This window comes from Rousettus aegyptiacus, unplaced genomic scaffold (genome assembly GCF_014176215.1).
Source record: "Rousettus aegyptiacus isolate mRouAeg1 unplaced genomic scaffold, mRouAeg1.p scaffold_m13_p_10, whole genome shotgun sequence".
Lineage (NCBI taxonomy): Eukaryota > Metazoa > Chordata > Mammalia > Chiroptera > Pteropodidae > Rousettus > Rousettus aegyptiacus.
This window is the reverse complement of record NW_023416285.1, coordinates 78,466,381-78,490,958: the sequence shown is the minus strand read 5'-3', so window position 1 is coordinate 78,490,958 and position 24,578 is coordinate 78,466,381. Positions and strand designations below refer to the sequence as shown.

The window sequence follows — 24,578 nt, the reverse complement described above, 5'->3', positions numbered from 1 at the left end:
GGTCCAGTGTATGTGACCTACTTATGTTATTATATATTAGAGGACTCTATGATGCCAAAAGAGAACTTCATTAGGTATTGCTGCTAAGTCAATAAGATCTATGGGAAGACTCTAATAACCCTGTTAAATTTCTGAACTGAATCAAATAACCCAAAATGTTATCAAAGGTGCTACTTATAGGAAACCAACATAATGAAGATTCATAATAGTCAGTTAATTATTAGGGTGTTAATACAATCTTGTAATACAAGAATTATATGACATAAGACTGTCTCCTCACTGTTTGCTGCTAGATAAATAAAACATGACAAGTAGAAAGGAAATGTTAAGTGACATGAAAGCATACCATAGTTCCTTCCTATCCATGGACATGAAATACCTCTCCATTTATGTATATTTCTTTGATTTCTTTTCATCAGAATGTTGTACTTTTCCTCATATACATTTTGCATATATTTAGTTAGATAAATATCTAAGTATTGAGTGTTTTGGTGCTAATGTAAATGGTGTGTGACAGAAAGAAATCTAACTATCGGAGGTGAACACACAATGTAAATATATATATATGCCTTACTGTTAAAATATACAGCTGAAACTTATAGGCTTTTGTTACCATAAAATAAATTAATTAATTTAAAAAAACCCCAGAGCATTCTCCCTACTTCTATTCATTATTGCAGTAGAAGTTATAACTAGGGCAATTATAGAAGAAAAGGAAATGAAAGGTATTCAGGTGGTAAAGGAAGAAGTAAAACTACCTCATTTTGCAAATGTCAAGATCTTATATATAGAAAATCCTCAGGGATACACTAAAAACTATTAGAAGAAATAATTACTATATCAATATTGCAATAAACAAAATACATAAGTAAAAATCAATTGTATTTCTATATACTAGCTGTTAGGGGTCGAATTGTGTCCCCTCAAAAGTATGTTGAAGTTCTAATTTTCCAGTACCTCAAAATGAACTTATTTGGAAACAGGGTCACTATAGATGGAGTTAGTTAAAATGAAGCCATACTGGAGCAGGATGGGCTCTTAATCCAATATGACTGACATCCTTATAATAATTGGAGAAGATATACACAGAAGGAAGACAGCCATGGAGGCGGAGATTGGAGTTACACTATCACATCTAAAGAATGCCAGGGACTACTAGAAGCTGGAAGAGGCAAGGAAGGAGCCTCCCCTACTGATTTGAGAGGGAGCATGGCCCTACCAACACCTTAATTTCAAATTAATAGTCTCCAGAACTGTGAAGAATAAATTCTTATTATTTTAAGTCACCTAGATTATGATACTTTTGTTACAGCAGCCCTAGAAAACTAATATACTAGCAATGAATATTCCCAAAACAAAAGAAAACAATTCCATTTACAATAACAAAAAAGACATTGACAATGAATTTAATAAAAGAAGTGCAAGACTTGTGCACTGAAAACTAAAAAACATCATTGAAAATACTTGAAGAAGACCTAAATAAATGGATAGACATCCTATCTTCATAGACTGTTAGACTTAATAATCTTAAAATGACAATACTTCCCAAATGGATTCAATGCAATTTCTATTAAAATATCAATTTTCTTGCATGAATTGACAAACTAATCCCAAAATTCATGTGGAAATATAAGGAACCCAAAATAGCCAAAGAAATCTTAAAAGAACAAAGTTGGAGGAGTCGCACTTAACTGATTTTAAATTTTACTAAATACAAAGTTTTAGTAGTGAAGACAATGTGATACTAGCATTAGGATAGACCTATATGTAGCTCAATGGTATAGAATTGAATGTCCAGAAGTAAACCCTTATATTCGGTCAATTGATTTTCAACAGGGAGGCCAAGACAGTTCAGTGGGGGAAAGAATAGTCTTTTTAATAATTGGTACTTAACTGCATAGTTATATGCAAAAGAATAAAGTTGGGTCTCTTTTGCTGCCATGCACTAAAATTAACTCAAAATTATCTAAGACCTAAATTTAAGAGCTAAAACTCTAAAACTCTTAGGAGAAACTTCTCTTTGGTAGGAATAAATCTTTGTGACCTTGAGTTAAGTAATGATTTCTTAAATAAGACACTAAAAGCACAAATAACAAAGGAAAAAGAATAAATTAATCTTCATAAAAATTAAAAACTTTTGTGCTGCCCCTCAATAGTAAAAAGATAACCCTATTTAAAAATGGCCAAAATTTTCAACTAGACATTTTCTCAAACAGAATATACAAATGATCAATAAGCACACGAAAAGATGCTCAAGATTATTATTCACTAGGGAATTGCAAATTTAACTATAATGATGTAGCACTTCACACTCACTAGGATGACTGTAATAAGAAAGACAAACAATAACAGTTGTTGGCAAGGATGTACAGAAATTGGGATGTTTATACAATGCTGGGGTTATTTAAGTGGTGGTACATCTGCTATGGAAAATTGTCAGTTCCTCAAAATGTTAAGTATAAAGTTAATGTTTGACCCAGAAATTCCATACCTAGGTTTGTACCTGAGAGAAATGAAAACAAATGTTCACACAAAAATTGTACATGGATGTTTATAGTAGCATTATTCATAATAACCAAATAGTGGAAAGAAACCAAATGTCCTTAAACTGATGAATAGATACATAAAATGTGTATATCCATGAATGGAATATTATTTGGTAATAAAATGCTACAACGTGGATGAACCTTAAAAACATTAGTGCTAAGTATAATAAAGTGGTCTCAAAAGATCACGTTATATAATTCTATTTATTCAAATATCCATAAAAATCAAATCTATAGAGACAGAAACTAGATTATTGGCTGCTAGGTCTAGAACAGTGCTGAGAGGAGTAGGGAGTGACTGCTAGTAGGTATTGAGTTTATTTTTGGAGTAATTAAAACGTTCCGAAATTAGGTAGAGGTAATAGTTGATCAACTTGGTGAAGTATATTAAAGGCCATTGAATCGTACATTTTAAATAAGTGAATTATATGGCATGTTACTTATATTGCAATAAATCTTTAAAAATTGTGATTATAATATGTAAAAAACTCATTTGTCAAAAAGTTTATAGTTCATCCATATTATGGAATAACTGTCAGCAAACCACAGTCCATGTGTCAAATCTAGTTTGCAGCTTGATTTTGTAAAGTTTTGTTAGAACATAGTCACATCCATTTATTTACCTATTACCTATAGCTGCTTTTGCCAAATTGAATAGTAGCGACAGAGATCATCTGGCTTGAAAAGTCTAAAATACTTACTATTGGGCTCTTTGTGGAAAAAGTTCGCTAATCCTGCTATGGATTGAGAAGTGATATTTAAAAGAAGTGAGATTTATGTTTACCAGTGTTAATAGATCTCGGAAATTGTGTTAAGTGAAAAAAATAAGTTGATAACAATATATACAAAGATATCATTTGTTTGACAAATAAAACAGACATCCAACCCACTAACAAAAATTATAGAATCTGGTAGGTACATGTGGTATTACATAAACGCATGAAACAGGTTCTGGAAAGATACACAGCTATCTAATAGTATCTCTGGGGAGAGCATTGAATTTTTGGAGTGGTAGTCAAAGTGAACTCTAAACTTATTTGTGTTATTTTAAATTTTCTACAAAGAAAAATAAGTTACATAAATAAAAACATAAATGTAAAATCATAATACTTTATGTTTTTTTTTCAGAGCTAAGGATGATCAAGTTTTGTTAGAAACTGTAAGTATAGCATTCCCAGTTTGAAATTGCACTTTGCCCTTCTTGTTAATAGATTCTAGAAATTGTCAGAATACATAATCTTAAATAAAAATCTTATGCTTACTAAGTTTATTCAAGAAATTTCCATGTGTATGTAAACTGGAAAGCTTTGTCTATTCTTTTGATTTTACTAGACCTTATTATCACTCAGAAACACTTCACTTCTGAAATATCGAACTGTAACATCCCATAGTCTTCTAAACTTCCATTCGTTTTCACTTCTATTTCCTTTGCCTCTTTCTGCCTCCATTATGGCTTCACTATACAGATTAGTACTATTGGTTAATTATTTTCATGAGTTAATGAAGACTTTCTCGCTTTAATAAAGTACTCAAATAAGTTTTCTATTTTGAAGTATTTGATTTTCATTATTACTAAAATTATAATATTTTTTAGAAATACCAACAGATGCAAAATGATTTCCAAGTGTTGTCAGAGGAGAAGCTGATGCTAGAAAATGAACTACACAAGTTAAAGAATATGGAGGTTAGTTAAATTTTAGTGTACAAAAATGGCATACAGTATCTACAAATCCTTATTACATTTGGATATGGATCAAATATATATTTAAATGTTTTATAATACATTTTAACATTAATAATTGGTAATAGCTATATTTTAAAAACATAGAAAATTACTATATTTAAATTACCATATTAGCTATCAAAACCAAAAGGATGCTATAAAAAATAGGGGTATAATTTAAACATTCCAAAAGATGTTTCTAGGCCAAATATTTAACTTAATTAAAATATCAATATATTAGTGTTTTCAAATATACTTTCAATACATTTTATTGTATTCTTTGCAATTATATAATGTTTGTCCCAGTTCACTATACCAAGTAAAGTGAATAGAAATACCTAGGATAATTTTTTTCTCCTTTGCCATTTTTATATAGCTTATAAATTTCAAACTGTAGACAACAAAGTCAATGGATTAGAAGCAAATTTTAATTAATTTGTAAAACCATAATATGTATGTTTCAACATAAAATTAATATAAAATGAAGAAAAATACTTTAAAATCCATTAATGTTGGGTAGCTCATATTCCTTCCTTACTAGAAAAGGAAACAGAAATAGTACTAGATTTGCTACTTAATCAGTTAGAGAAGCAGTGATCCTACACAGTTGTGAATATAACATCAGGGCTGTCACTCACTTTCAATTAGGAATAGATCCATTTACGAATAGTTTCAAGTAGGAATAGAAAATGAAAATAATAAAACAAATAGAAATAAAGTAGTAAATTGTCATATCAAATAATCGAGTAGTCTGGCCAAGTGTAAGATATTTGCAACATTTAGTCATTAGATACACATTCAGAAAACTTTGGAGCTTCTTAGGTAACTTGAAGATGTTGCGGCAGTTTCCTGTTTTGCTTTTTTGAGTTGTTTCTTGAGGTTTTGTGTGTGGAAACCTAGAAAGTATGGAAGTGTGAAGGAGAAATATAGAAGGAGTGTTATTACATATATAGTAGTAGTAATATTATATCCACACGAGGATTATGACCAAGAGATCTGATTGATAGTCTGTTTTCAGAGAAGGGAGTTGATGTAACAAGATGGTAGGAAAAGAATCATGACTAACAAATTATGTTGAGCTCAGGATTTCTAATAACAAATTATATCAGTTTTCTTCCAAAGTAGGCTTCCTTTTCTAACTTAGCTACTTTGGTAATTTTAATTTTGTAAGCAACCAATTTTAATCATCAAAAGCCACATTTGGTTCCTATTCTAGTCTGGCAAATGTTAATCAGTTATTTCCTGTGTGAGTTAAGGGTTTTATTTTCTTTTTTCTATAAGGAGAAACTGACCCTACTTATGTAAAGCAAGAATTTTATTGGATGGGTAACTCAAAGAATTGCTGGAAAATTGAATGACGCATTTGGTGAGGTTTAGACCCAGGATGATTCTTGGAGTCAAAACAACAGAAGTTTATGAAGAGCCACTACATCCTTCCTTTGAGGGCATTTTTAGAAAGAGAGCTTATGGCTATTCTCCCCACCCCCATTCTTTTGTTCACTGGCTGTGGAATTACTAAGCTCCAACTGCTTTCCTTCCATACTGGTCAATTCTTAGATGATTGGATCTTACTGGCTTTGCTTGGGTCAGGTGTCACCGGAACAATTTGGTGCTGTTAATAACAAAAGGCAAAAAGGATATTGGGCACAAATATCTGGTGTCCCCTCTACTTGGTAATGTTCCCCTAATTACTATCTTATCCATTTACATATTCCAGCTATCAGCCTACTTTTACTCTAAAGAGCTATATAAGTATTTTAGGTTTTGCAACTACTCAAACCTGCATCTGTATATGTAGCCATAGACAATACATAAATAAATGAGCAAAGCTGTGGTACAATAAAACTTTAATTATAAAACCAGGCAGCAGGGCAGATTTGGCCTACAGTTAACTCATTTTTTATTTACTCCATTTGTGCTATCACCTGGCTTTCTACTCTAGCTTCCTAAATAGGTAGGATCCCCTAGCTGCATATGTTTTGGTATGCTGTTGCTAGACAATATTTTTTGCTTAAAGGTTTGTTTCTGCTCTTTCTATTCTGTTCCATTGACCCTGTCTATGCCTGATTAAAGATTTAGAATCTGTCCAGTGGCACAGTCCTGGGGGCGGGGTGGGGGAGGGATTCAGCTGCAGGCCAAGTTTAGCCACACTCTGTTCCTCCAGGGCCACATGTTAAAATTCAACAAGCAATCCACAGATGTTGTGCTTATAGTTGCCTCAAGAGGCCATGCCAGAAACTGTGGTCAGTTGCCACCAGCGTAGGTCTTGGAGCTGCTCAGCAAGGGACACAGGACATACCGAGGACACAACTGGATGTGGCTTGGGTGGAGCCGCGAGTTTGGGAAGGTGGAGTTTCAGGGAATCCTCTGGGGCGATTGACCTTTATTATCTAGTTTGATGACTTCATGGCTATGGTGGCACTGAGTCCACACTCTGAGAAGGGGGAGGGCTCAACAGAGGAACAATGGATACCACCAGGAGAGAGCCTTGCCTCCGGCCCTCACTCTGACAGTTCAGTTCCCGGTGTCCTATTATAAGTTCCTGGTGTCTCCTATGCAGCTGACTGGGTACTGGTGCTCAGAGTGAGCAGGTTTTTCACTGCGAAAGTCCACTCGCGGACATGGACCCTTTAAGAGGCATCTGCAGCTTCTGGCTACTGCTGCTGCAGCCTCAGTCCTACTCAGCTGCTCTGACTGGGCAGGCTCGCATCTTTGCTGCTCCTACCTTCTCCTGCTTGCAGGTCAAATAATTATTTCTCTCCCTAGTTGTAGTGCTTATGTTCATCTAGATCCCAATGAGATTTTCCTTGCTCTTTGCTCTGTATTTCTGTCACAACTTTGTTTTGGTTGCAAGAGAGATGAAAAAAGCCTCTATCATGTACGCCATTTTTTCCCGTCTCTCCTCTGGCATTCTTTTTTAATGTATATATTTCCTTTTTCTATGTGGTACCATTTTTCTTCTGCTTAAAGGATTCTTTTACCACTTCTTGTTGTGTTGGTTTGCTACTGATGTGTATTTTTGACTCTTTGATTTCTAAAAACTTTTTTTTGCCTTCAGTTTTGAAAGAAATGTTTTCTGTATAACAATTTTTAGGTTGACTTTTTTTTTTTCCTTTCAGTAGTCTAAAGATGTTGGTCCTTTGTCTACTGTCTTGCATGGTTTCTTTTCTTTTCTTTTTTTTTTAAATTAAGTTTATTGGGGTAACATTGGTTAATACAATTATATAATTTTCAGTGTACATTATAATTTGGCATCTGTATATTCCATTGTGTGTTTACCACCCAAAGTCCAGTTTTCTTCAACTACCACATATCTGATCCCCTTTACCCATCTACCTCCCCCCTCTTTCCTTGCCCCCTACCTTCTGTCAACCTCTAGTCTATAGTCCATGTCCATGAGTCTCTGTTTGTCTTGTTCATTTGTTGCTTTTAGGTTTATATCCCACCTATAATTGATATCATGTGATTTTCAACTTTTTCTGTCTGGCTTATTTCACTTAGCATGATTTATCTCGAGATCCATCCATACTGTTGCAAATGGCAGTATTTCATCTCTTCTTATGGCTGAGTAATACTCCATTGTATATATGTACCATAGCTTCTTTATCCAATCATCTATCATAGGACACTTGGGTTGCTTCTATGTCCTGGCCACTGTGAATAGTGCTGCTATGAACCTCAGTGTGCAAATATCTTCTCGGATATGAGTTTTCAAGAATTCGATATATATTAACTTACATACAACTTACATTTAGTAGAGCATTATAATAAACATTCTGACTGTTGTTTTGCTTCTATTTAGATAATGTTCTTCGAAAAACAGTATAGTGATTCTCAAAATAAAGAAGAAATCTTAGTAATGAATATTATCATATATTTCCTTATAATATGTTATCTTTAACTATTTCTGGTTTATAGAAACATACACAGAAAACAAAGCCTTCATATGATCGGATAAAGAAAACTATGAAAATGGAGAAGAAAAATACCAAAGAAAAATCTGAGGATTCAGAAGAGTAAGACATAAAGATACCTGTACTTTTCTTGATAATTTATATTTTCATTCTTATACAAGTCATGTTATGTAATATAAACATAACTTATTAATAGGTTTCTAAAAAACCTAACATTAGCAAATACAGTTATGAACCACATAACGTTTTGGTCAATAATAGACTGCACATACAACCATGATATCACAGGTTGTAATGGAGCTGAAAAAGTCCTATCACCTAGTGATACTGTAGCAATTCAATATCATAGACCATGCAGTGCTCATGTTTGTGGTGATGCTGTTGTAAACAAACCTACTGCGCTTCCAGTATATGAAAGTATAGCACATACAATTACAAATGGTATATAATACTTGATAATGATAATAAATGGTTATATTACTGGTTTACATATTTACTATTCTATATTTTTTAAATTAAATTTATTGAGGTGCCATTGGTTAATAAAATCAAATAGATTTCAAGTGTACAGTTTAATAATACATCATATGTGTATTGCATTGTGTGTTTACCACCCAAAGTTAAATTTTCTATTGTTACATAAGAGTGTACTCCTTCTACTTATAAAAAAATGTTTACTGTAAAGCAGTATGCCATGTTATGCCAGCAGCAACCTCACGTTTACCATGTCTCTTAGTTATATCATTTTCTCTTGTTTTTGATTCAATCTTATGTTATTTTATAAATTATGTGTAGCCTAAATGCACAGTACTTATACAGTCTACAGTATAGAGTAATATCTCAGGCTTTCACCTTCACTCACCATTCACTTACTCATCCAGAGCAACTTCTAGTCCTGCAAGCTCGACTTATGAAAAGTGCTCTATGTAGGTGTACCATTTTTAATCTTTTATACTATATTTTTACTGCAACTTTTCTATGTTTAGATATATTTACATACACAAATACATAAAATACCAGTTTGCTACAATTGCCTATGATAACATGCTGTACATGTTTGTAGCCTAAGAACAATAGGCTGTATCATACAACCTAGGTGTGTAATAGGCTATAACCTGTGGGTTTGTGTAAGTGCACTCTGTGATGTTTGCACAATAATGAAATTCCCGAATGATGGATTTTTCAGAACATATCTTTGTGAATCAGCCACTCATAACTGTATACCGTTTTATAAACGAACTAAAATATGATTGTGGGAGAAAACTGAGAAGGGAAGAACAAAGAACTAAAGAGGAAGAGAATGAACTTTGAGATATTTAGGAATAGGTACAGAATTAAATCTGTAAATAATTTAGAGGGAAAAATATATGCCATGTCCTTGATTATCTAGCTAATAATTTGTAACTTGTATGTTAACTCCCTAGTCTGTTTTTTTTTAAACTGAACTTCATTGTATTTATTTTATAAAAACAATGATCTATTGTTTATGTATGTGGATTTTTGTACAGTGACCTTATTAAGTGAATACTTTCTTTATTAATATAAAATAATTTTGCATTTCGAATTGGATTGGTCAAATCCTAATATAAATATATCGTTTAAAAATAAATTATGATTTAATCTTTATAGAGCTCCAGTAATTCAGAAAAGAAAATCATTGGGCAAATGACCTTGACCTTTGACTTAGATAAGAAAAGATGACCAGAGAAGAAAAAATAGACCAATATACTTTGAAAATCTTTGCTCCACCTCATCATTCCATATTTTAATCATACCAATGAGAAATTAGTTTGAGAAATGTTATTTAATTGTTTATCGTTTAACTTACATGGATTTTATGGCTTTTTAAAATATGATGTTCTCTAGAAAATTTCATTTTTTTTTAATAAAGAGTTTAAGTATTCCTCAAGAAAGCAAAATAATCTTGCAAATTGGAAACATCATGATATATTTAAAAGCACTTTTAATTACAGGAAGAAGTCTTCAGTCAAAGAGCTTAAAACAAAAGATTTCCTTAAAGCCCAGGTAACACGCTCTCTCTGTATATTAACATTTGATTAATAAATGCTTTGATAATTATATGTATAGACAACATTACTATGTAGGTGAATATAAATGTGTGTGTACTAAATTTCTTGTTGGTTAACTCTTCTCAGTGAGATGTTTACTATCAATGTTATGAAAATTATGGTTTATTCAAGTACAGGTAATATCATGGAGGGAAGAACATCATACTGGGAGTAATGAAAGAGACTTACTAGTTATGTGACATTGAACAAGTCCCTTTAACTTACTCGAACTTCATATTTTCCATTATTAAAGTGGGGAAAACAATAGCTGCTCTATCTATCTCAAAAAGGTATGAAAGGAGTAGGAAAGAAATAAGAAAAAGTTCTTCAGAAATTATCAATTATGAACACCCTTCCTTTTTTATGTGATCCTATAAAATGAATACAAGTAACCCTTTATTTCATCTTCACTTTGGAATACTTTCTTTTGTTATAGTTAATTTTTAAATAACCATCAGAGCATCATACCATTCATTTCAATGAGTACCTGAAGTCGTGTCCCATGTTATTGATCTGAATGATTTAAAGATCGGATAACATAAATTTGGGAAGAAAATACTGCTTGAGATACTGTATATAAAATTTTCAACTTTACGGTATTAGTTTTCTATTTCTGCATAACAAGTTACCATAAAATTTTCAGCTTAAAACAATGTACATAGTCCCACAGTACGAGTGTTTAGGAGTCTGAGAATGGTTTAGCTGTGTCCTATGTTTAAGGGCTCACCAAGCTGCAATCAAGATATCGGGTAGGCTCTATTTTGTTGTGTAACTGGCAGTCTTCTTCCAAGCTCAAGCAGGTATGGCAAACTTCAGTTCCTTGCAGTTGTAGGACTAAGACACTCAGCCATGTGGCCTTCTCCATAGGCAGTTCACATGATAACAGCTTGCTTCTTTAATGTCAGCCACGAGTCTCTCATGTTTGCTAAGACATAGTCTTATATAACACAGTCATGAGAGTGACATCTCTTCACTTTAGTTGTATAATACAATCTAGTAATGGGAATGACATCTCATCACTTTGCTATAACCTATTGACTTGAAGCAAGTCACAGGCCACACTAAAGGGGAATGCAGTATACAGAGTATAACACCTGGGATGGGGATCATGGAGGTCATTTTAGAATTCTGCCTACCACACTTGCTTATGATCTTATTTTATATAGAACAGCATTTTATATATTTAAAAAATTATTGTAATCCCACTACATTATTAATATTAGAAGTCTTGAAATTAGTGATTTAGTTAATTTGGGCTCTGTCTTAGTTCATTGAGACTGCTCTAATAAAATATCAGGAACTGGCTAGTTTTTAAACAGAATTTATTTCTAACAGTTCTAGGGACTGGAAGTTTGAGATCAGCATGCTACCTCTTCTGGGTGGCAGACTTCTTGTTGTATTCTCACATGGCAAAAAAAGGCAAGGGAGCCCCCTCTGGCATCTTTTATAAGGGCATTAATCTCATTCATGAGGGCTCTGCTCTCATGACCCGATCACCTCCCAAAGGCCTCATCTCATGATACCATCACATTGGGCTTTAGTATTTCAACAGATGATTTTTTTTTGTGGTAGTGGTGGTGGTGGAGTGGGGATGGGGGACACAAATATTCAGACCATAGTAGACTTCTATCACAAAATGCCAAAGACTGGGTGGCTTAAATAATAAATATTTATTTCCCACAGTTCTGGACTCAGAGAAGTCCGAGATTAAGGCTACAGCAGATTTGGTATCTGGTGAAGGCCTGATTCCAGGTTTGCAGATGACCACCTTCTGCTGTCTTTACAGGGTAGAGGGGCAAGGGAGCTCTCTGGAGTCTCTTTTGTAAGGTCATTAATCCCATTCGTGAAGGTACCACCCTCATGACCTTATTACCTCTCAAAGGTCCCACCTCCTAATACCATCACATTAGGGATTAGGTTTCAATATATGAAATTTGGGGTATGGGGAGATACAAACATTCAATCTATAGCAGCTAGTGTCATTTAACATTTTTTATAAATTTAAAGTCAAAATTTTCTGTGTAGGAATAATTTTTTTTCTGGAGAAAGTCTATAGATTTAATGAAAAATTTAAGGGAATTTATCTCCTTCCTCTAAAACTCCATTATAAACCATAACTGATCTTGGACATTTTGAAGACATTAATAAAATATAAAAGTGACTTGTTTAGGGTTAGAGAACAAATTGGTAGTAAAATCTGAACTGCAAACATAGCTCTCTGAATCCTGCTCAGCATTAGCAATTTGCGAAAATATATTCAGTTTTGCTTCTTTAGGCAGGCATGGGTAATAGAAGCAATTATTATTAACTATTTGCCCAAGTAATTATAATGCTTATAAAATGCTTAATAAGATATATAAAACTGAATTTCAGGTTTTTATTTTTTAGTTTACCTTTTAGAGGATCATTATTCCAGCAAGTATTCTAACATTAAAGTATGTAGATAAAATAATTCATTTGGACCCAAGGCTGCCTTTATATGGTACAGATTGTACCTTGAACAAGGGAGAGGGCTACAGCATAAATAGATGTTGAAACCTAGACCAAGGTTTACTTGCCAACTGTACACCTTGGTATAGGGCTACATTTGTATGAAAAAAAGATTCCTTTTCCTTCCTTCCTTCCTTCCTTCCTTCCTTCCTTCCTTCCTTCCTTCCTTCCTTCCTTCCTTCCTTCCTTCCTTCCTTCCTTTTACTTTTCTATAGGGGCAGTACCAATTTGCAATCCCACCAAAAGTACAGGAGGGTTCCCTTTTCTCCAAATTCTCACTAACACTTGCTGTTTGTTAATGATAGCCATTCTGACAGGTGTGAGGTGATATCTCATTGCGGTTTTAATTTGCATTTCTCTGATAATTAGTGACCTTGAGCATCTTTTCATATCTTTTTGACATCTGTATGTCTTCTTTGGAGAAACACTTATTCAGGTCTTCTGCCCATTTTTAAATTGAATTTTTGTTGTTGTTGTTGTTGAGTTGTATGAGTTCTTTATAAATTTTGGGTATTAACCTCTTGTCAAATGTATCATAAACAAATATCTTCTCCCATTCAGTACGTTGTTTTTTCATTTTGATGATGGTTTCTTTTGCTCTGTAAAAACTTTTTTAATTTGATATAGTCCCATCTGTTTTTCTTTTGTTTCCCTTGTCTGAGGAGATATATCAGGAAAAAATTACTAATAGCAATATCAGAGAGTTTACTGCCTATATTTTCTTCTAGAAGTTTTATAGATTTGGGCCTTACATTTAGGTCTTTAATTCATTTTGAGTTTATGCTTGCATAAGATGTAAGAAGGTGGTCCAGTTTCATTTTTTTTGCATGTCTCTGTTCAGTTTTCCCAGCACCATTTGTTGAAGAGACTGTCTTTATACCACTATGTATTCTTGCCTCCTTTGCCACAGATTAAATGACTATATAGCCATGAGTTTATTTTTGAGCTCTCTATTCTATTTCATTGATCTATGTGTGTCTGTTTTTATGCCAGTACCATGCTGTTTTGATTGCTATATGCTTGTAGTATAGTTTGATATCAGGTGGTGTGGTACCTCCAACTTTGTTGTTCTTTCTTGCGCTTGACAGGGCTATTCAAGATCTTCTGTGGTTACATATAAATTTTAGGATGATTTGTTCTAGTTCTCTGAAAAAATGCAATTGGTATTTTGAAAGAGATTGCATTGAATCTATAGATTGATTTGGGAAGTATGGCCACTTTAACAATATTGTATCTTCCTACCCATGAGTATGGTATATGCTTTCATTTATTTATATCTTCTTCAATTTCTTTTTTTCAATGACATAATCTTCTGAGTACAGGTTTTTTACCTCCTTTATTAATTTGATTCCTAGATATTTTGCTGTTTTTGATGCAATTATAAATGAGGTTGTCTTCTTAATTTCTGATAGTTCATATTGTTGTATAAAAGTACAATCGACTTCTGAATATTAACTTTGTATCCTGCTACTTTACTGAATTTATTGAACAGATTTTTAGAGGAATCTTCGGGGTTGTCTAAATATAGCATCAAGTCATCTGCAAATAATGACGGCATCACTTGTTTTATTTTTCCTTTTCAGTTCGGATGCATTTTATTTTTCCTTGTCTGATTGCTGGACTAGGACTTCCAATATTATGTTGAAAAGAAGTGGTGAAAGTGAATATCCTTGTCTTGTTCTTGATCTTAAGGAAAATGCTTTTAGCCTTTCCCCATTGAGTGTGATGTTAGCTGTAGGTTTGTCATATATGAGCTTTATTATGTTGAGATAAGTTCCCTCTATTCCCACCGAGAACTTTTATCATTAATGTTGGATGTTGTCAAATGCTTTTGCATCTATTGATATGATCATATGATTTTTATCTTTTATTTTGTTTATGTGGAGTATGACATGAATTGATTTGCAAATATTAAGCCAATCTTGCATCCCATGAATAAATTCCACTTGGTTATGGTATATGATCTCTTTAATGTATTGCTGACTTCTATTTGCTAATAGTTTGTTGAGGATTTTTGCATCAATGTTCAGCAGAGATATTGGCCTATAGTTTTTGGGTTATTTTATTTATTTATTTTTTTACTGTCTTTATCTGGTTTTGGAATCAGGGTAATGTTGGCCTCATAGAAAGAGTTAGAAAGACTTTCCTTCCCTTAAATTTTTTGAATAAGTTTGAGAACAATAGGTATTAAATCTTCTTTGAATGTTTGGTTAAATTCACCTATGAAGCCATGTTTTCTTGGAAGTTTTTGATTATTGATTTTTTTTGGCAATAATGGGTCTGCTCAGATTTTCTCTCTTCTTGACTTGGTCTTGGGAGATTGTATGTTTCTAGGAATGTATCCATTTCTCTCAGATTGTCTAATTTGTTGGCATATAATTGCTCATAATATTTTCTTATAATCCTTTGTATCTGTGAAGTTTGTGGTTACTTTCTTTCATTTCTGAATTTACTGATTTGTGTCCTCTCTTTTTTTTCTTAATGAGTCTTGTTAAAGGTTTATCAATTTTGTTTATTCGTTCAAAGAATCGGCTTTTGGTTTCATTAATCTTTTGTATTGTTTTTCTACACTATTTTATTTATTTTTGCTCCAATCTTTATTATTTCCTACCTTCTACTCACTTTGGGTTTTATTTGCTGTTCTTGTCCAATTTCTTATAAATGTAATTTTAGACGGTTTATTTGAAATTTTTCTTGTTTCTTGAGTACACCTGTATAGCTATGAATTTCCCTTTTTGGGACTGCTTTAGCCATTTCATAAATTTTGAGTCATTGTGTTTTCATTTTCATTTGTATCTAGGTATCATTTGATTTCTTCCTTGAACTCATTGTTAATTTATTAATTGTCTAATAGCATGTTGTTTAGCCTCCATTTGTTTGTGTATTTTCCAGTTTTTTTTGTAGTCGATTTTTAGTTTCATACCATTATGGTCAGAGAACACACTTGATATGATTTCAATCTTTTTAAATTTATTGAGACTCGTTTTATGGCTTATCACATGATCTATCCTGGAAAATGTTCCATGGGCACTTAAGAAGAATATTTATTCTGTTGCTTTGGGGTGAAACACTCTGAAAATATCAGTTAAATCCATCTAGTCTACTGTGTTATTTGTGGCTACTGTTTCCTTATTGATTTTCTGTCTCAAAGATCTGTCCTTTGATTTTAATGGGGTGTTAAAGTTTCTTACTATCAGTGTATTATATCAATCTCTCCCTTATGTCAGTCAGTAATTGCTTTATATTTAGGTGCTCCTATGCTGGGTGTGTATATTTCTTAGGGTTATGTCCTCTTGTTCCCTTGATCCTTTTACCATATGTAATGCCTTTCTTTGTCTTTTATTATAGCCTTTGTTTTAAGCCTCTATTTTGTCTGATATAGGTATTGGTACTCCAGCTTTTTTTTCATTTCCATTAGCATAAAATATTTTTTTCTGTTACTTTACTTTCAATTTGTGAGTGTCATTTGATCTGAAATGGGTCTCTTGTAGACAAATATGTATTGGTCTTGATTTCTTATCTATTCAGCACCCTATGTTTTTTGATTGGAACAATTAATTATTCATATTTAAAGTGATTATTTATTATTCATATTTATGGGTTCCCTATCCTTTTTTTTTTTTAACAGAAGTGCCCTTAATATTTCTTGTAATTTTGACTTGTTGGTAATAAATTTCTTTCTCTATTTCCTGAATGGGAAGCTCCTTATCTCACATTCAATTTTAACTGGTAGCCTTGCTAGGTAGAGTAGTCTTGGTTGTAGGTTCTTATTTTTCATCAATTTGAATATTTTGTGCCAATCCCCTTGGCTTGCACAGTTTCTGTTTATTCTCCCCCTAAGTTCATTGAGCATCCTTATAACCATTGTTTTGAAATCTGTCTGTAGTAGATTGCTTGCCTCCATTTCTTTAGATATTTTCTGGAGTTTTCTCCTGCTGTTTCATTTATGGTATGTTTCTTTGCATTCTCATTTTAGTTGCCTCTCTGTGTTCATTTCTATTTATAAGGAAGATTTATTACATCTCCCAGCATTGGCCAGTTGGCCTTATGTAATACGTGTTGTGTAGCCCAGTCTCCATGATCATCTGCACCAGAGGCTGTGGATGTGTTCCTTGTGTGGTTGTATGTTTTCTCCTGCTGTTAGCATGTCAATGGATGGGATCGACTTTTGGGCTGACTGGCTATGAGGACTGGCCATGCCCACAGGGTATGAGCTGCTGTGTGGAGGCTGCTTCACAGAGTGAGGTTTGTCCCAGCAGTATTGAGTACCTGTTGAGACTGCTTATGAATCTAGTCAGGTGGTGCCTCCGATTGTGTTGGTTCTGTGGCCCTTTGGGATGGGCTCCTGTGTAGGCCAAGGTTGGCCACTGCCTTTGATTGCTTGTGGCTATCTGGTAGGAGTACAATGAGATCTTTAGATGGTTGCTGCCTATGCTGGATCTGGAAGTAAGTGGGAGAGATCGCTCTGCGAACTGAGAGGTTGGTTAACCCCAGTACTGGGCCTAGGGTGGCTTAGTAAAAGGACGAGTGCACCTCAAGGCCTGAGGCTGCTTGCCATCTACCCATATGACTCCGCAGCTGGAAGAGCCTTTGGGTGGGATGGGGTCCCAGGGAGCCTAGGGGTAAAGTGAGTAGATTTCATTTGGCTGATACAGAGTCCACTGCATGCCAGCTCTGAATCTCTGGCTTCCTGCAAAGGTCTCAGATTGCAGCAAGACCAGTCACTGTCTGCCTCAGGCTTCAGATCACAGATCTGCTCAAGTGACTCTGCAGCTTGGGCTGGCACCATTAGCCCATCATCAAAAGTCTCCCCCTGAAATATACCGCAGGAGCTGAGGGCTGCTGCCTGCCAATGAATGTGCAACCCAGGAAAGTTGCAGGGTGGGGCTGGATGCCCAGCAACAGTTCTGCTGCAGGCAATTCGTGGGTTGGGTGGGGCGAGGTCTCTGGGAGACATGGGTTTGGAGGGTGCTGATCTCACCAGACCAATGCAGCTTTATAATTGGCTGTGTGGGGAAAGGGTTCAACATAGGCAAGATGGTGTCCACTTGTAGACTGCCCGGGAGGGGGTCTGACAAAGGAGCAATGGTGATTGTCCCTCTAGCCCTCACCCTGGTGTCACACAACCCAGTCTTTCCTCGTATGTCTCTTGCACCTCCTGAGCTGCTGACTCTCTGTCAACACCCAAGGTGAGTGAGTCTGTGTGTGGACCCTTTAAGGGCGATGTCTGAGTTTTCAGGTCCCTTTCATCTCACCCTGGATGTCCAGAATCCCCACTGGTGTTTACACTCAGATTTTCTGTCAACTCCTTTTTCCAGGCCTGACATCCTGGGCTGGGTAAACCTGTGTGGGGCTCGGGTCCCACATTCTTTTAGGGGAGCCTCTACAGCTGCACTCTCCATCCTGGTGCTCAACTACCACGTGCAGTATAGGAGCAGCCCGCTTCTCACCTCCTCCTCTCCTACTGGTCTGAATGTGGCTTTTCTTTTATATCCTCAGATGTAAGTGTTATGATCAGCTAGACTTCAGGTGGTTCTCCATGTTGCTTGCTTTATAATTTGGTTATAATTTTCATGTGATTATAGAAGGAGATGAACCCTAATTTTACCTAGCCCACCATCTTGAGAGTCTTTTTTCTTATTCATTAAAGATATCATATAGACTAGCATTCAGTAGTCAGAGTTGCACTTAACAAAATAATACTCAGATAAAATGATATAAAATATTTTTTTTCTATTAACTTTTGATTTTCAGATTATTTGTTAGAAAAAATAGAATACATTTACTTTAGGCAAGTGTCTACTTAGTGGGTGAATACCAGCTTAATTATATGGATATAAGAAAGAACAAATGCATTTTTGTAACCTAAATCTTTAGAAAGTGAATATACTTTGCATATTTGAATGTTTTTTTAATCAAATCATGTACACTATATTTTTGTGCACTAGTGGTATTATATTCCATTTTTAGAAGAGGAAAATTAAATATTAAATAACTTGACCATATTTGCAGAGTTATCTATCAGATGCACTCTGGTTGGTACTGGATAGCCCAAGGACTCTGTCCATTTGTAGGTGAGGTTAAAATGAATAAGAACATAAATTTAAATGTGATCTTTCCATTTACTGTTTCTATTCAAGGACCATCACCTTTCTAAATTTATGGAAAATTCACTTAGTTTATTCTATGTAGTGCCAAGAATTCTTTATCTTTCTGTTAAAACTACTTACTACTTATTCCTAGATATGAAGTCTCTAATACAAATATGAACTGTGACTGTAATTAAATCAATTGAATGTTTGTTCCATATAATGTAATATAATATAGAAGGTACAGAACTAACAAAATATTGAGTTTTTAAAAAAAATTTAAAGCCTCTAAAGAATCTTTTTCATGTTTAAATCGAGATATAATTGACATATAACATCGTATTAGTTTTAAGGCTGTAATTTATTATATTAGCACATACTACAGATATAATGTCCCCAACTAATTCCAACATAATAAATGTACATATAAAAGGGAAATTATGATATAGCAATTGAGAATATGAAGTTTTAAAACAGGAAGGATTTTGATTTAGATATAACAATATGTGGAAAGACAAAGACTTGAGGGAACAAAGGCTAATAAGAAAAATTCAAGTGCTTCAGTGTAATAGGAGTTTTGGGTTAAGGAGGAGAGTAGTAGGAAGTGGATTTTGAGTAAGAAATGGCTTATTGAAAAATATTAGGAATGACCCACATGGTATTATTTTTTAAAGTTCATTCTGCAAGCTATATGAAAGATGAATTTTGGGGTAGAGATTGGATTTTGCAGTCAGGGAGAACAATTATAGAGTTTATAATACTTTAACTCAGTGAGAATCAAATTAATTAATTATAAGATACATGAATTTTTTAGACTTGTAAATTGTATTTCTTGTAATCTAAAGTTTACCATTGCAAAATGGTAAAATTTAATTTTATAAAAATATTAATTCTTTCATATTTATATAATAATATAATACACTTCTAATCAGAATTTAAAAAGGCCTTTTTTAAAAGGGAGAAATAATTTGAAGATCACATAGAACTTACCTATAAAATCATCTTAAGAGTTGTTTTAAAAAAAACAGTAACTCTTTGACTACTTTTCCAATTCTTTTTGAGATTATTGGTGCATCTATTTTGGTAGTCTAAATTTTATTCATTTCTAATGACTTTTTCAGTTTACTGCTTGGAATTTTACATTATGTTACCTTAGGGTTCTTTTTTTTCATTTTTTGTATTTTTGCTTCTACCCTTTTCCCATTTCTTTTTTATTTACAAAAGCATTTATTTGTTTGTTTTTTTCTTGTTTGTTTCTTTTCTTTTTAGTCAGGTTTGCCAGGGGATTATGTATAGATTTTTTTCAACTAACTGGTTTTGGTTTCATTTCTTATTGCTGTTATTGTTTGTTTTCTTTTTATTGTTTCTATCTCTTTTTCTTTATTTTTAGTTTCTTTTCAAATCTGCATTAATCGTATATGTAACTTATTTATTTTTACTTTTGTTTAATAACAAACATTTTAAGGTATATATTTTACACTAAATACACCGTTATTTGTATTTTATAGGTATCACTGAGTTTTTATTTATTTCAAAAAATGTTTTTAGTTTACCTTTTCATTGTTGGTTTAACCTTTTAATAGAATTAACATGAGAAAATATGACATTAAAAAACTACATTTTAGAAATTTTCAGTGTTTTTGTTTTTGTTTGTGGACAAGTAGATGTTTTCATTTTCTATTACACTCAAACAACCTACACCAACCTTAAGAAGTTTAATGCATCAATAATTATTTCTTATTGATTTGGGAGTTGGCTAGGCCCAGCAGGGTGATTCTTCTGCTTTTTGTTGTATCAGCTGGTGTCACTCATGTGGCTTTATTCAGCCATGGAATATTCAGGTGGTCTTCTTAAAATGTCTCGTGCTGGGTAGAATGACTAAAGACTGAGTCTTTCTCTTTCATGTGGTTGCTCATCATTCGGTGGTCAGGCCCAAGTATCCTTACGTGATAGCTGAATTCAGTAGATAAAACCAGAAGCTGCAAGGCCTTTTAGGACCTGGTCTCAAAGCCTTAGAACATAATTTCCACCATATCTTACTGGTTAGGGGCCTGCCCAGGCTCAAAGAAAATAAATTCTATTTTATTAAACTTCTCAAAGAACCAGCTCCTTGCTGCATTTATTTTTTCTATTGTTTTTGTTTTGTTTTGTTTTCAATTTCATTTAATTCTGCTCTGATTTTGATTATTTCTTTCTTTCTACTGACTTTAGGCTTCATTTGTTCTTCCTTTTCTAGTTTTTAAGATGATGCATTAGGTTTTTTATTTGGGCTTATTCTTGTTTGTTTGTTTGTTTTTTGAATCAGTCCTGTAAAGATATGCATTTTCCTTTTATTATCACCTTTGTCGTGTTCAAGAAGTTTTGATATGTTGCACTATCATTATCATTTGTTTCTATGTATCTCTTAATTTCTCTTTTAATTTTTTCTCTGACTCAGTCATTCTTCAGTAGCATGTTGTTTAATCTCCATGTATTTGTGGTTCTTTCTGCTTTCTTTTCACAGTTGATCTCCAGCTTCAATGCATTATGATCAGAAAATATGGTTGGTATGATTTCAACCCTCTTATATTTGCTGAGGCTATCTCTGTGTCCCAGTATGTGGTCGATTCTTGAGAATGTTCCATGTGCACAAAAGAAGAATGTATAAGCAGCTGTTTTGGGATGGAAGGCTCTGTAAATGTCCAATTATATCCAATTGGTCTAATGTGTCATTTAAGGACATTATTTTCTTATTGATTTTCTGTTTAGGTGATCTGTCCATATCCGACAGTGGGACATTTAGGTCCCCTACTATGATAGTATTTTGGTCTGTTTCTCCCTTTAGTTCTGTTAGTATTTGCTTTACATATTTTAGGGCTCCCTGATTGAGAGCATAGATATTAATAAGTGTTACGTCTTCTTGGTGTATGATTCCCATTATCATTATGAAATGTCCCTCAGTATCTTTCTTTACCTTGTTTATTTTGAAGTCTATGTTATTTAACATTAGTTCCATTATTCCTGCTTTTTTCTGAATGCCTTTTGCTTGAAATATCATTTTTCACCCTTTCGTTCTGAATCTACATTTGTCTTTGGAACTGAGATGAGTCTCTTGGAGGCAGCGTATGGTTGGGTTTTACTTTTTGATTCAATCTGCAACTCTGTGCTTTTCTATTGGTGAGTTCAGTCCATTTACATTCAGGGTGATTATTGAAACATAAGGCTTTCTTATAGCCACTTTATCTTTTGCTTTCTGGTAGCTCTATGTTTCTGTTGCTTCCTTGGCCTTGTGTTTCTGTTTTTTTCTTTTTTTTTCATTTTGGTTGCGTTTTGTGGATTTTCTTTCTGGTCCTTCTGGTTTTACATTATATGTATCAGTTCTGAATCTTAAACATGTGGTTACCAATTACAGATATGTAGAGAATAGTTATATATATATTATATATAGAATAGTTATATATAATATATATAATAGTATATATAGTATATATATAGTATTATATATAGTATTATATATATAGTAATATATAGTAATATATATATATATGTATTCATTTTCTTCTGCGTGTGCCTTATCTCCATCCCAAGTTTGGATCTTTGATTCCTTCCCTTTTCTGTCATTGTTGTCTCAATTTGTCTCTATTTATGCTGAACATTCATTTCAATCCTGCAATAGCAATTCTCTTCTTATTGTTTAAACTTATAATACCATGTTGTTAATAAGGGTTGCACTATTCTGCTTCTATCTGACTGCTAGTTGCCTTATTCATAGTTATGATTTTTTTTTGTCATTTTGTTTTAGGTGGGCTGACTTCTTTCAGTATTTTCTGTAATGTAGGCCTCGTAGTGGAGATTACCCTCAATTTTCGTCTGTCTGGAAAGGTCTTTAATTCTCCTTCCTTTCTAAAGAAGAGCTTTGCTGGATACATTATTCATGGCTGGTAGTTCCTTTCATTTAATACTTTGAATATTTGATTCCAGTCCTTTCTGGCTTGTAAGGTTTGTGCTGAGAAGTCTGACTATAACGTAATGGGTTTTCCTTTATAGGTTACCCTTTTCCCTGGCTGCACTGAGAATTTTTTGTCATTAATTTTTGATAATTTTAATACAATGTTCTTGGAGAAGGCTTCTTTGGGTTGAGGTAATTAGGTGTTCTGTTGACTTCTTGAATTCTAAGGTCACGCTCATTCTTTAGATTTGGGAAATTCTCATGAACTATTTGGGTGAAAATGTTCTCTGGTCTTTCCTTTTGTTCCTCTCCTTCTGGAATATCTATTATTCTTATGTTTCCTTTCCTGATGGTATATGCTAATTCTTGTGTACATCTTTCATTTTCTTTTTCATTCTTCAGTCTCTCTCTTCTTTCTTCTGAATTATTTCTAAATTTCAGTCTTTGATATCACTGATCCTTTCATTTCTTTGGTCAACTCTATTTTCTAAGCTTGCTATTTCATGTTTCATCTCTTTTAGTGTGTTCTTTATCTCCAGAAGTCCTGTTTCATTATTTTTGAGGGTTTCCATCTCCATGCTAAAAAACTCATTCTGCTGATCTAGTTTTTTTTTTTCTCAACTCTTGGAATTGTTGATATTATTTTGGATCTCACTGAGTTTTTTTCAGAAGTACCATCCTGAATTCTCTGTCATTTAAGTCACATATTTCTATATCTTTAAGCTTATTTTCTGGAGATTTTTCTCTTTCTTTCTGAATGCCTGTCACCTTGGTTGTTCATGCCATTTAATGAACTATTTCTCTGCCTGGGAATTAATAATAGAGATTCCTGCTTCCTGTCCCTCCGCTCCCCAGAAAGAATATTTATTATATAGTGTTCTTTCTTTAGCCTGTTGCTAAGAAAGTGTTTTTTTTTTTTATTTCCAGTAGGTGTCATCCAATACTCTTAGGTACTTAGATACTCTTAAGTCTCTGGCTTTGAGACTTAATAATGCCTTTTTTTTCTTATAAATATTCAATTATAGTCGCTACCCTCGATCTCAGTCCCTGTCTGTATTAATGACAATTTTGGTAGCATTTGCTCAAATTCCTCTTGGGCTCTGAGGTGTTCAGACTTGGAGGATATGCAGGGGAGGGTACCCTCTTATTTTGTGGGTGGGGTTACTATTTCCATGATTCAGCCTAGCACTTCACAACTGTGGCTACTAAGAACGAGGTGTTACCCTTCTGCTCTTAGTTCTCACTCACTTTCTGCCCTGATCCTTGTGTTCTGCTGCTTGCGGAGCTCACAGATCCCTCAGGCAGTGCTGTTCAGGGAACAGGCTGCAACTTTTCCTCTCCTTCTCCTCCTGCAAGGAGCTCAAGCTGAAGAGGAAGCTTCTTTGTTCCTCCCAATCTACTGCCCAACTTCCACGGTTCTGACCTCTGGATGATCTTATGCACAGATCACCTGCTTAGACATGCTTGTGTATATTTTGGGTGTAATTTGTTGAGTTTTAGATGTTCATCTTATAGTTATTTCAAGAAGAAAGATCTGGCATGCTTCTGATGTCACCCCTATTACATATGTTCTCTTTCTTTTTTCTCTTCCCCCACTCTCTTTCTCTTTCTATAAAATTCAATTATGTCTAAATTTGTTTTATTATTTTAGTTCTCTATATCTTTACTAATTAGAGAATAGGTTAGGCTGCTATATAAATAAACTCCATATAATTTAATTGCTTAAACAACATAGTATATTATTTTTCCCTCAACGAAAGTTTGGGGAGATGTGGGGATAGTAGTTTGATGTCCTCTGGGACCCTGTCCTCTTGCTCTC

At 33.8% G+C, this 24,578-nt stretch overlaps 1 protein-coding gene across 1 annotated transcript in view; it reads left to right on the top strand.

Annotated features, from left to right (window-relative positions):
* Nucleotides 1-24,578, top strand: part of CCDC7 (coiled-coil domain containing 7) — a 98,546-nt gene that overhangs the window by 63,952 nt on the left and 10,016 nt on the right. Inside the window, 4 exon segments of the mRNA XM_036228055.1 lie at nt 3,675-3,705; nt 4,141-4,230; nt 8,200-8,285; nt 10,157-10,208. Of these exon segments, the coding sequence (XP_036083948.1) occupies nt 3,675-3,705; nt 4,141-4,230; nt 8,200-8,285; nt 10,157-10,208 (259 nt within the window).